General features: G+C 49.6%; 1 protein-coding gene across 1 annotated transcript; it reads left to right on the top strand.

Moving 5' to 3' along the window:
* Window positions 1-299: 299 nt before the first annotated feature.
* On the top strand, window positions 300-5,670 carry Fcn3 (ficolin 3). The gene is made up of 9 exons (XM_042688440.1): window positions 300-426; window positions 664-759; window positions 953-997; window positions 1,238-1,270; window positions 1,692-1,819; window positions 3,674-3,803; window positions 3,913-4,047; window positions 5,251-5,492; window positions 5,553-5,670. The coding sequence occupies exons 1-8, from the start codon at window positions 336-338 to the stop codon at window positions 5,490-5,492; spliced, it is 900 nt and encodes a 299-aa protein (XP_042544374.1). The 5' UTR covers window positions 300-335; the 3' UTR covers window positions 5,553-5,670.
* Window positions 5,671-9,298: the final 3,628 nt, after the last annotated feature.

The raw sequence follows: 9,298 nt of genomic DNA, 5'->3' as shown, positions 1-9,298 counted from the left end.
CAAAATAATAATATTGACAAGGACCAAGAAGGACAAGGATAGGGAGACGACATTCACAGACAGGTGGAACTTTGCAGAAGAGGCTAGACCTGCAGACGGAAGGACCATGTGAGCCAAGGTTCAAAGGTGAGAGAACCCAAATGATTCCATCCTGGCTGGACAGGAGGGGGACGAGGCCAGTTCTCTCTGGGGCTAAGGAAGGAAATGTTCGTATCAGAGATAGATACAGCCTGGGTGGGGTATCCCCGAGGGACAATGGGAGGAAATTTTGCTTACATCTTCCCACCAACCTGGTCCTTATAAGCTGGCTGTCTTCCTCTGGTGGTCCCAGCAAGATGGACTTACAGTGGACCCCATTTTGCTTGCTGCTCCTCTTAGTTATGGGGCCTGCCTATCTGAAGACTCAGGACCACCTCAGCTGTCCAGGTAGGGGCCTAAGGAATTCTCCTCCCCACCCCCCACTCATCCCCCCCCCCCACTCCAAGGAGCCAGACGAATTTGAGAATGCAAATACATGCAAATTGGATGGAAACAATGCAAAACCTTGTCAACTCAGGAGAGAGCATTCTGACAGCTGGAATCTGGGAGCTAGAAAGAGAACTGCAGAGGGGTCTGGGAGAGACACACATCCATGGTGCCCACCAGCCCTGTGCCTCCCTGCAGAACCCAAGGAGCTGGAAGCCAGCAAAGTTGTGGTCCTGTCCAGCTGTCCGGGAGCCCCAGGAAGCCCGGGGGAGAAGGGAGTTCCAGGTCCTCAAGGTGAGAGATGCCCTTAGGGTAACGAGGAAGGCTGGGTGTCACAAAGAAAGGGCAGGACTGACAGGTACAGGGAGCAGAAATGGTTTGCCCTCAATCACAGAACCAGAACAGGGTGAAGATGGGGTTGGGGGATCTTAGGGCTTCAACCTCCATTGTACTTTGCTCCTGAGCCTGTCTGCCTCTGGGATTTCAGGGCCACCTGGACCACCAGGCGAGATGGGGCCCCAGGGTGAGCCTGGTGAGTATGTGGACTGCCACCTCCACTGCCTCCTGCACTCTATCCCAGATGGGGCGGGGGGGAGGTCTGAATGGCTGCCATCAGCAATCAGCTGTGTCCACCTGCCCCTGGGTGTGGAAGGCTGGGCTATGTGGGGAGGGCGAGGAAAAGGGCCTGCGCTCCACCTCACTGGCAGTTTCTGGGCATTCTTTTAGGGGTGCTCAGACCTCAGAGCTGTCATCTTCCTCTTCCTCCCTTCAGGAGATCCTTCGAGCCTGCTCCAGTGTCAAGAAGGTACGGTTCCTTCTTCAGAGCCAGCAACTTGGAATCGGGCTGAGCTGGGGTGTTGGTGGCTCTTCCTGTCAGCCCTCCCTAGAGCTCCCCTCAGGGAGCTCAAAGGGGCTAAGAGGGTGCCTGGCTCCTACATTTGTTCCAGAGCCTGGGTGGAAAGGTTTGGGTAGTAACTTTTTTTTTTCTTTTGTCGATCGTGGGGCTTGAACTCAGGGCCTAGGCGCTGTCCTTCAGCTCTTCAGCTCAAGGCTAGCACGCTACCACTTGAGCCATAGCACCACTTCTGGCTTTTTCTGCTTATGTGGTGCTGAGGAATCAAACCCAGGGCCTCATGCATGTGGGGCAAGCACTCTACCACTGAGCCACATTCCCAGCCCCGCGTAATAACTTAGTAGTTCCCCTCAATCTATCTCCTCTTTCCCAGGCCCTAGAAGCTGTCAGGAGCTGCTGAGCCACGGTGCCACCCTGAGTGGCTGGTACCAAGTGTGCCTACCAGAGGGCAGGGCCCTCTCGGTCTACTGCGACATGGACACCACAGGAGGTGGCTGGTTGGTGAGTGAAAAGGCCAGGTTCAGTGGTCACTTCTCCCCCTGACCCCTAGGGGGAGCCAGTGTCCGCTGGCGCAAGACACTCCTCAGAGGAATTCTCTGACAAAAGTTTGTTGAGCTCCTGCACTGAAGAAGTTTAAGAAGGCTTCCCAGAGGAGAGGCCATTTGAAAGGAGCTTGAAGGCTGTGTAGAAGTATTTTCCAGGTAGAAGAAAAGATCAACTCAGCTGAGCGTCAGGGGCTCATGCCTGTAAGGCTAGCTACTCAGGAGGCTGAGATCTGCAGATCACAGTTTAAAGCCAGCCCGGACAGAAAAGTCCATGAGACTCTTATTGCCAGTTAGCTAACAGAAAACTCAAAGTGGCAATATGCTCAAAGTGGTAGAACACTAGCCTTGAGCAAAAAAGCTGAGAGACAGTGCCCAGACCCTGCAAGCCCCATGACTGACAAAAAAGAAAAAAAGAAAGAAAAGAAAAAAAGAGATGATTCAAGATACACCATGCAGGCGCATTGCACCAGCTTTTTTTTTTTTTTTCCTGTCAGTCATGGGGCTTGAACTCTGGGCCTGGGCGCTGTCCCTCACCTCTTCAGCTTAAGGCTAGCGCTCTATCACTTGAGCTACAGTGTCGTCACTTCTGGTTTTCTGGTGGTTGATTGGAGATAAGAGTCTCATGAACTTTCCTGTCTGGCCTGGCTTTGAACTATGATCTTTGGATCTCAGCCTCCTGAGTAGCTAAGATCCCAGCCCTGAGCCATCAGCACCTGGCCTGGCTTGTTTTTATCATAGTGAATTAAAGTAGATTATTATTATTATTATTATTACTGTCGGTGGTAGGGCTTGAACTCTGGGCCTGGGCGCTGTCCTTCAGCTCTTCAGCTCAAGGCGAGCGCTCTACCACTTGAGCCACAGCGCCACTTCTGGTTTTCTGAGCGGTTTATTGCAGGTAAGAGTCTCAGGGGCTTTCATGGCTGAGCTAGCTTTGAACTGCGATCCTCAGATCTCAGGCTCCTGAGTAGCTAGAATTACAGGCGTGAGCCACTGGCACCCAGCTAAGCAGATTATTTTGAGTTTGACTTTCAGCAGGACTGACCACTTTCCTAAAACAGGGATGATGTTTCTATCATTTTAGATTCCTCAGAGGCCTGCAAATTTTAGCTGTGAGGTTGATTAGCAGTGAAAGTTAATAAGAGGCTGCAAGTGGGTAGCTCAGGCCAGTAATCCTGGCTACTCTGGAGGATGAGATCTGAGGATCATGTTTCAAAGTCAGCCCAGACAGGGAAGTCTGTGAGATTTTTATCTCCAATGAACCCTCACAATCTGTCTCCCCTAGAAGCTGCCGGGAGCTGCTGAGCCAGGGTAAAACAGATTGAGCGGTGGCTCAGGTGGTAGAACACTAGTCTTGGAACAAAACAAAGTAAAAGAACAGCACTCAGACTGTGAGTTCAAGCCCAGTACCAGAACAACAACAAAAGGGAATTGAGGGGCTGGGAAGGTGGCTCAGTGGTAGAGCGCTTGCCTTGCATGCCTGAGGCCCTGGGTTCCATTCCTCAGCACCACATAAACAAAAAGAAAAAAGCGGGAAGTGGTGCTGTGGCTCAAGCGGTAGAACGCTAGCCTTGAGCTGAAGAGCTGAGGGACAGCGCCCAGGCCCAGAGTTCAGGCCCCACAACTGGACCCCCCCCCAAAAAAAAGGGAATTGAGTTCATAATCGTATTCGCAAGCCAACCTTGCTGGGAGGAATCACAGCCCCTCCCTATCCACAGAGAAGGGGAATGTCTTCCCTCTTCTCTTCCCCCCAGCCTCAGCCACCACTCCCCGCTGCTCCATACCCCATGCCCTGCCTTCTGCGTCTCCCCAGGTTTTCCAGCGACGACAGGATGGTTCTGTGGATTTCTTCCGATCTTGGTCCTCCTACAAAGCCGGTTTTGGGAACCAGGCATCTGAGTTCTGGCTGGGGAATGAGAATTTGCACCAACTCACTCTGCAGGGTGAGTTCCTGACAAAGAGGTTGGGTATGAAGCATGGGGTCCACCTCCTTGAATTCCCGCCTTGGGGTCTGAGGAGTCCTCCATCCCAGCCTCTCCACCCCCTTTCCAGGTACCTGGCAGCTCCGGGTGGAGCTGGAAGACTACCATGGCAACCGCACCTTCGCCCACTATGCAGCCTTCCACCTCCTTGGAGAGGTGGATCACTACCAGCTGGTGCTAGGCAAGTTCTTAGAAGGCACGGCAGGTAAGTGGGGCTCAATGTGGGGCCCCAGAGGAAGGAAACAGGGGACAGAGGTCGACTCCTACCCCCCTCCCCTGCCAGTACTTCACTACCTCCACAAATGAGCCTACATAACTTCTTCCCTTCTATGGGACTCGGTTTTGTCATCTGAGAAATGGCAGGCCAGAGACAGGATGGCACAGTCAGGAAAGATGAGGGCCCTGGCTGTACACTGGTCTCTGTCAGTCACACGCTATGTGATCTTGGTAAATGTCTTCCCTGGCACAGCTTCAGTTTCTTTCTTTTTCTTTTTTTTTTTTTGCGGGGGGTCAGTTGTGGGGCCTGAACTCTGGGCCTGGGCGCTGTCCCTCGGCTCTTCAGCTCAAGGCTAGGGCTCTACCACTTGAGCCACAGCGCCACTCCTGGGTTTCTGATGGTTAATTGGAGATAAGAGTCTCATGGAATTCCCTGCCTGGGCTGGCTTTGAACTGCAATCCTCAGAACTCAGCCTCCTGAGTAGCTAGGATTACAGGCGTGAGCCACCAGTGCCCGGCTTCTCAGTTTCTTCTCTTAAAAAAAAAATGTGGGCAGGTGCTGGTCCACAAGTCTCTTATCTCCAATGAACCACCAGAAAACCGGAAGTGGCACTGTGGCGCAAGTGGTAGAGCCCTAGCCTTGAGCTGAAGAACTCAGGGACAGAGCCCAGAGTTCAAGACCCATGACCAACAACAACAACAAAAAAAAATTGCAGGGATGCAGACAGAGACAGAGACAGAGACAGACAGAGACACACAGAGACAGAGGCTCTGTTGCTTGTCTATGTTTCCTGCTTTGGGAGGAGAAATAGAGAAATCTTTCAGAGAAACAAACAGTGGTGTTGGGAGAGATGTAAAAGGGGGAGCTGTTACGGGGGGACACACTGGGGACACTCCTTTTCCTCCCAGGCACTAAGAGGTTCCTCCAGCTCTCCCTGGTAGAGTTGCTCAGGCTGCTGACTAGCGCTGAGGAGAGATAGAGGTGGGAGGGGAAGATGGGGACTCTGAAGGGGAAAGAACCGGCACCCTGGAGCAAGATGGTCCTGAGTTCAAGTCCTACCACCCCTGGGATTCGCTGAAAGTATTGTCTAATGTCCACCTCAGAGTTGATAGGAGGTGGTCTTGGAGCAGTATCTCCAAGGATCCAGGCATTGTGTGGAATGCCCAGATGCCTTCTGTTTTCTCTGTGCAGGGGACTCTCTGAGCTTCCACAGCGGGAAGCCCTTTACCACCTATGATGCTGACCATGACCTAAGCAAGGCCAACTGTGCAGTGACAGTCCATGGTGCCTGGTGGTACACTTCCTGCTACCGGTCCAACCTCAATGGGCGCTATGCCATGTCTGAAGCCACTGCCCACAAGTATGGCATTGACTGGGCCTCAGGCCAAGGTGTGGGCCACCCCTACCGTAGAGTTCAGATGATGCTTCGTTAGGTCAACCTAGAAAACAGTACCCTTTGCTAGGTCAACCTAGAAAACAGTACCCTTCGCTAGGTCAACCTAGAAAACAGTGCCCTTCACTTTGTCGTACAGCTTCGGGAACCACAGCCACTTCCCCATTCCACCCACCTCTGCTTCCCTGTCCACATTTAAAATAAAGAATTTTAACCCTTTGTCTGGTTTTCAGTATTCTTCTAGTTACTGGGGAAAGCCCTATGGGCAGAGGCATGTAAGTTTAAGTTCCATTTTACAAAGAATTATTTTTTTTTTTTATTATTTAGATACTCATTTTAAAAGAGACTACTTATTTTGTGCCTAGACTGGGGCTTGAACTCAGGGCCTGGGTGCTGTCCCTGGCTTTTTTTTTTTTTTCAAGGCTAGCACTCTGCCACATGAGACACAGCTTCACTTCCGGCTCTTTTGGGAGGTAAGTGAAGATGATGAGTCTCTTGGATTCATCTGGCTTTGAACCAGGATACTGAGATCTCAGTCTTCTGAATAGCTACGATTACAGGTGGAGCCCAGCGATGATTGACCAGTGCTACAAATCATTGAGTCTGTCTGTCTTTCTTTCTTTCTTTCTTTCTTTCTTTCTTTCTTTCTTTCTTTCTTTCTTTCTTTCTTTCTTTCTTTCTTTCTTTCTTTCTTTCTTTCTTTCTTTCTTTCTTTCTTTCTTTCTTTCTTTCTTTCTTTCTTTCTTTCTTTCTTTTCTTTCTTTCTTTCTTTCTTCTTTTTTGTCTTTTGTCAGTCATGGGGCTTGAACTCTGGGCCTGGGTGCTGTCCCTTGGATCTTCAGCTCAAGATGAGTGATCTACCAATTGAGTCAGTGCCACTTCCGGTTTTCTGGTGGTTCACTGCAGATAAGAGACTCACAGAATTTCCTGCCCAGGCTGGCTTTGAACCATGATCCTCACATCTCAGCCTCCTGAATAGCTAGACTTGAGCCACTAGCACCTGGCTTAGCAAATCATTTTGTAGTGGGAATTGCACAGCTTTCTTACCTCCTCTGTTCCTTTGCAGTTTCTGGTGAGCTGTTTTCTACCCTAGCCTTGGTTACATCCAAGTTCTCATCCCTTACAGCTTCTTTTCTGTCCCGTGAAAAGCTGGCTTGAGCCAGGTCCTGGTGGCTCATGCCTGTGATCCTAGCTCCACTGGAGGCTGAGATATGAGGATTGCAGTTTAAGGCCATCCCTCTACCCTGGAAAGTTGGTGAGACTCTAATCTCCAACTAACCACCAGAAAACCAGAAGTGGTGCTGTGGATCAAAGTGGTAGAGTGCTAGCCTGGAGCAAAAGAGCTCAGAGACAGTGCCCAGGCCCTGAGTTCAAACCCCACAACTGACAACAAAAAATGCTGTCTTGAACCAGAGATCAAATAAAAAATGGGCACTTTTCACCCCCATGAGGTAAAAGTGTTGGGAAAATGGGAGAGAATGGAAAAGGCATAGCCCGGAATTGACTGTCAACAGTAAGGACTGTTTATTGAGGGATAGCAAGGGCACAGACCTTCCATTTTCCCAACAAAAAAAGACACTGGCTAGCATTTATGAGGCATATTATATCTCCAAAGCCTCGTCATATTTTTCAAGTGATTACATAAATTGTGGGATTACGTATTGTGGGATGGTGATACTTAGCTAACGTCACAAACACATTTTAACTTTCACAAGGCTAATTGTCAATATCATGGCCTATAAAGCTTGTGAACTCTACAGGCTTTGACAATACAACTCTTTCTTCCAAATCGGGTGATATGCACATTTCTTTCCTTTTGCTTAGTGTAAGCTGTTCCCTCTTTCTCTCTCAGTCCCTCCCTCCCATCACTGCCTTTGAGTTGCTCAGTTCACTTTCATCAGAGTCTAGTGCAGCTCTTGGACACTTTTGCTGTATTTTTCACCTGTTTCCGTCTGACTTTGTGCCCTCCTAGCTTTCCTCAGATGTGCACATGTATGTGCACATGTATGTGCCTTATGTGGAGTCAAGAACATAGAGTCATCCAAAAAAATACAAAAAAATAAGAAGAGGTCCTTTGTTTCTTGAGTCCTATTTACTTTGTCATATCGTTGCATTTTGAATTTAACATGTGCCATTTGTCTCTCTGATCTTGGCTTATTTTGCTCAACATGATTTGTTCTAGTTCCATCCATTTTCCCTGCAAATGCCATTGTTTTGTTCTTTCTAATGGTTGCATAATATCCCATTGTGTATGTTAGAAGAATGGAAAAGGAATAGGCTGGACTCGATCATCAACAGGCGAGGACTATTTATTGCAGAACAGCGAGGGCACAGACCTTCCTCCAGTTTGGAGGTTGTGCCCCCGAGTTGGAATAAGATCTGGGGTTTTATAGGAGGTCCAAGCAAGGAGGCAGAGGTTAATGAGAAGCCCCTGGGTCAAGGAAGGTGTGGCCTTTCAGTTGGGCCCACAATGGGATGTTTACAGCTGGGCTTAGGTAGATTGCGCTGCCTGCACTTCACATAAGTTCACACACACCTGGGATTCTGCCTGGTGTCTGTATGGGCCTGGGACAATGGGGGGAGGGGGCATCGTCAATCCTTCTGTGTATAGCTACCACAATTTATGGACCCATTCATCTGGAGTCGGGCATCTGGGTTGTTTCCATATCTTGGCTATTGTGAACAGTGCAGCAATGAACATGGAGGTAAAGCTACATCATATTAAGCGACAGCAGAAGTAAGCAGATAAAGAGTCCTCGTGGGGATCCTATTCTGAAACGACTGGCCATGGACAAATGACCTAACCTCTGTAAGTCCTCAGTTCCTGATTTTGGGGTCTGCTGAGGTTTGCACAAGAATTCATAGTAGAAAGTTAGAGATTCTTGAGCTGGGTGCTGATGGCTCATGCCTGTAATCCTAGAGACTCAGGAGACTGAGATCTGAGGATCATGGTTCAAAGCCAGCCTGGGCAGGAAATTCCATGAAACTCTTTTTTTTTTTTTTGTCGGTCGTGGGGCTTGAACTCTGGGCCTGGGCATTGTCCCTCAGCTCTTCAACTCAAGGCAAGCGCTCTACCACTTGAGCTACAGTGCCACTTCCTCCATGAAACTCTTATCTCCAATTAACCACCAGAAAACCGGAAGTGGCACTGTGGCTCAAGGGGTAGAGTGCTGGCCTTGAGCTGAAGAGCTGAGGGACAGTGCCCAGGCCCAGAGTTCAAGGCCCACGACTGATAAACAAAAACAGAAAGAAAGAAAGAAAGAAAGAAAGAAAGAAAGAAAGAAAGAAAGAAAGAAAGAAAGAAAGAAAGAAAGAAAGAAAGAGAAAGAGAGAAAGAAAGAGAGAAAGAGAGAAAGAGAGAGAGAGAAAGATTCTTGGGGAGCTGAGGCTGGGACACTCGACCTAGAGGGCTGGAGTGAAGAATTGACCCCCACCTTATTGTCCCAGGTGCTACAGACACCAGGCAAAACCGCAGGTGTGTGCAGATGTGCTTGATGTGCAAGCAGGGCAATCCACCTAAGTCCAGCTGTAAACATTCCATCGTGGGCCCAACCGAAATGCCTGCCACCTCCTCAAACCTCCTTAAACTAATGGCTTTGCATTAACCTCTGCCTCCTTGCTCCGATCTCACAAAACCCAGCTCCTGTCCCAGCTCTGACACACAGTCTCCAGGCCCCGGGAAGGCTGTGACCCTCGCTGTCTGTTTCCTTCCTTTCTCCTCCATTTTCCTCACATGCAGTTTCTGGGAAAGGGTAGGTAGTCTTTGCAGTGTTTCTCAGAGCTCATGGTTAGGTTCTGGGTAGAGGTCATGGGTCAGCAGGGACCTGTAGCAGGTGGGATTCTGGC

Source organism: Dipodomys spectabilis, unplaced genomic scaffold, assembly GCF_019054845.1.
Source record: "Dipodomys spectabilis isolate Male_0828 unplaced genomic scaffold, ASM1905484v1 ptg000118l, whole genome shotgun sequence".
NCBI lineage: Eukaryota > Metazoa > Chordata > Mammalia > Rodentia > Heteromyidae > Dipodomys > Dipodomys spectabilis.
Note: the sequence above shows the minus strand (reverse complement) of the source record. Positions and strands in the feature narration are given on the sequence as shown.

Excerpts from the sequence above, each read along its gene's own strand:
- Fcn3 (XM_042688440.1), top strand. The coding sequence starts at position 336 with ATGGACTTACAGTGGACCCCATTTTGCTTGCTGCTCCTCTTAGTTATG. Across the intron at positions 427-663 it reads GGACCACCTCAGCTGTCCAG|AACCCAAGGAGCTGGAAGCC; the intron begins GTAGGGGCCTAA and ends GCCTCCCTGCAG. Across the intron at positions 760-952 it reads GGGAGTTCCAGGTCCTCAAG|GGCCACCTGGACCACCAGGC; the intron begins GTGAGAGATGCC and ends CTGGGATTTCAG.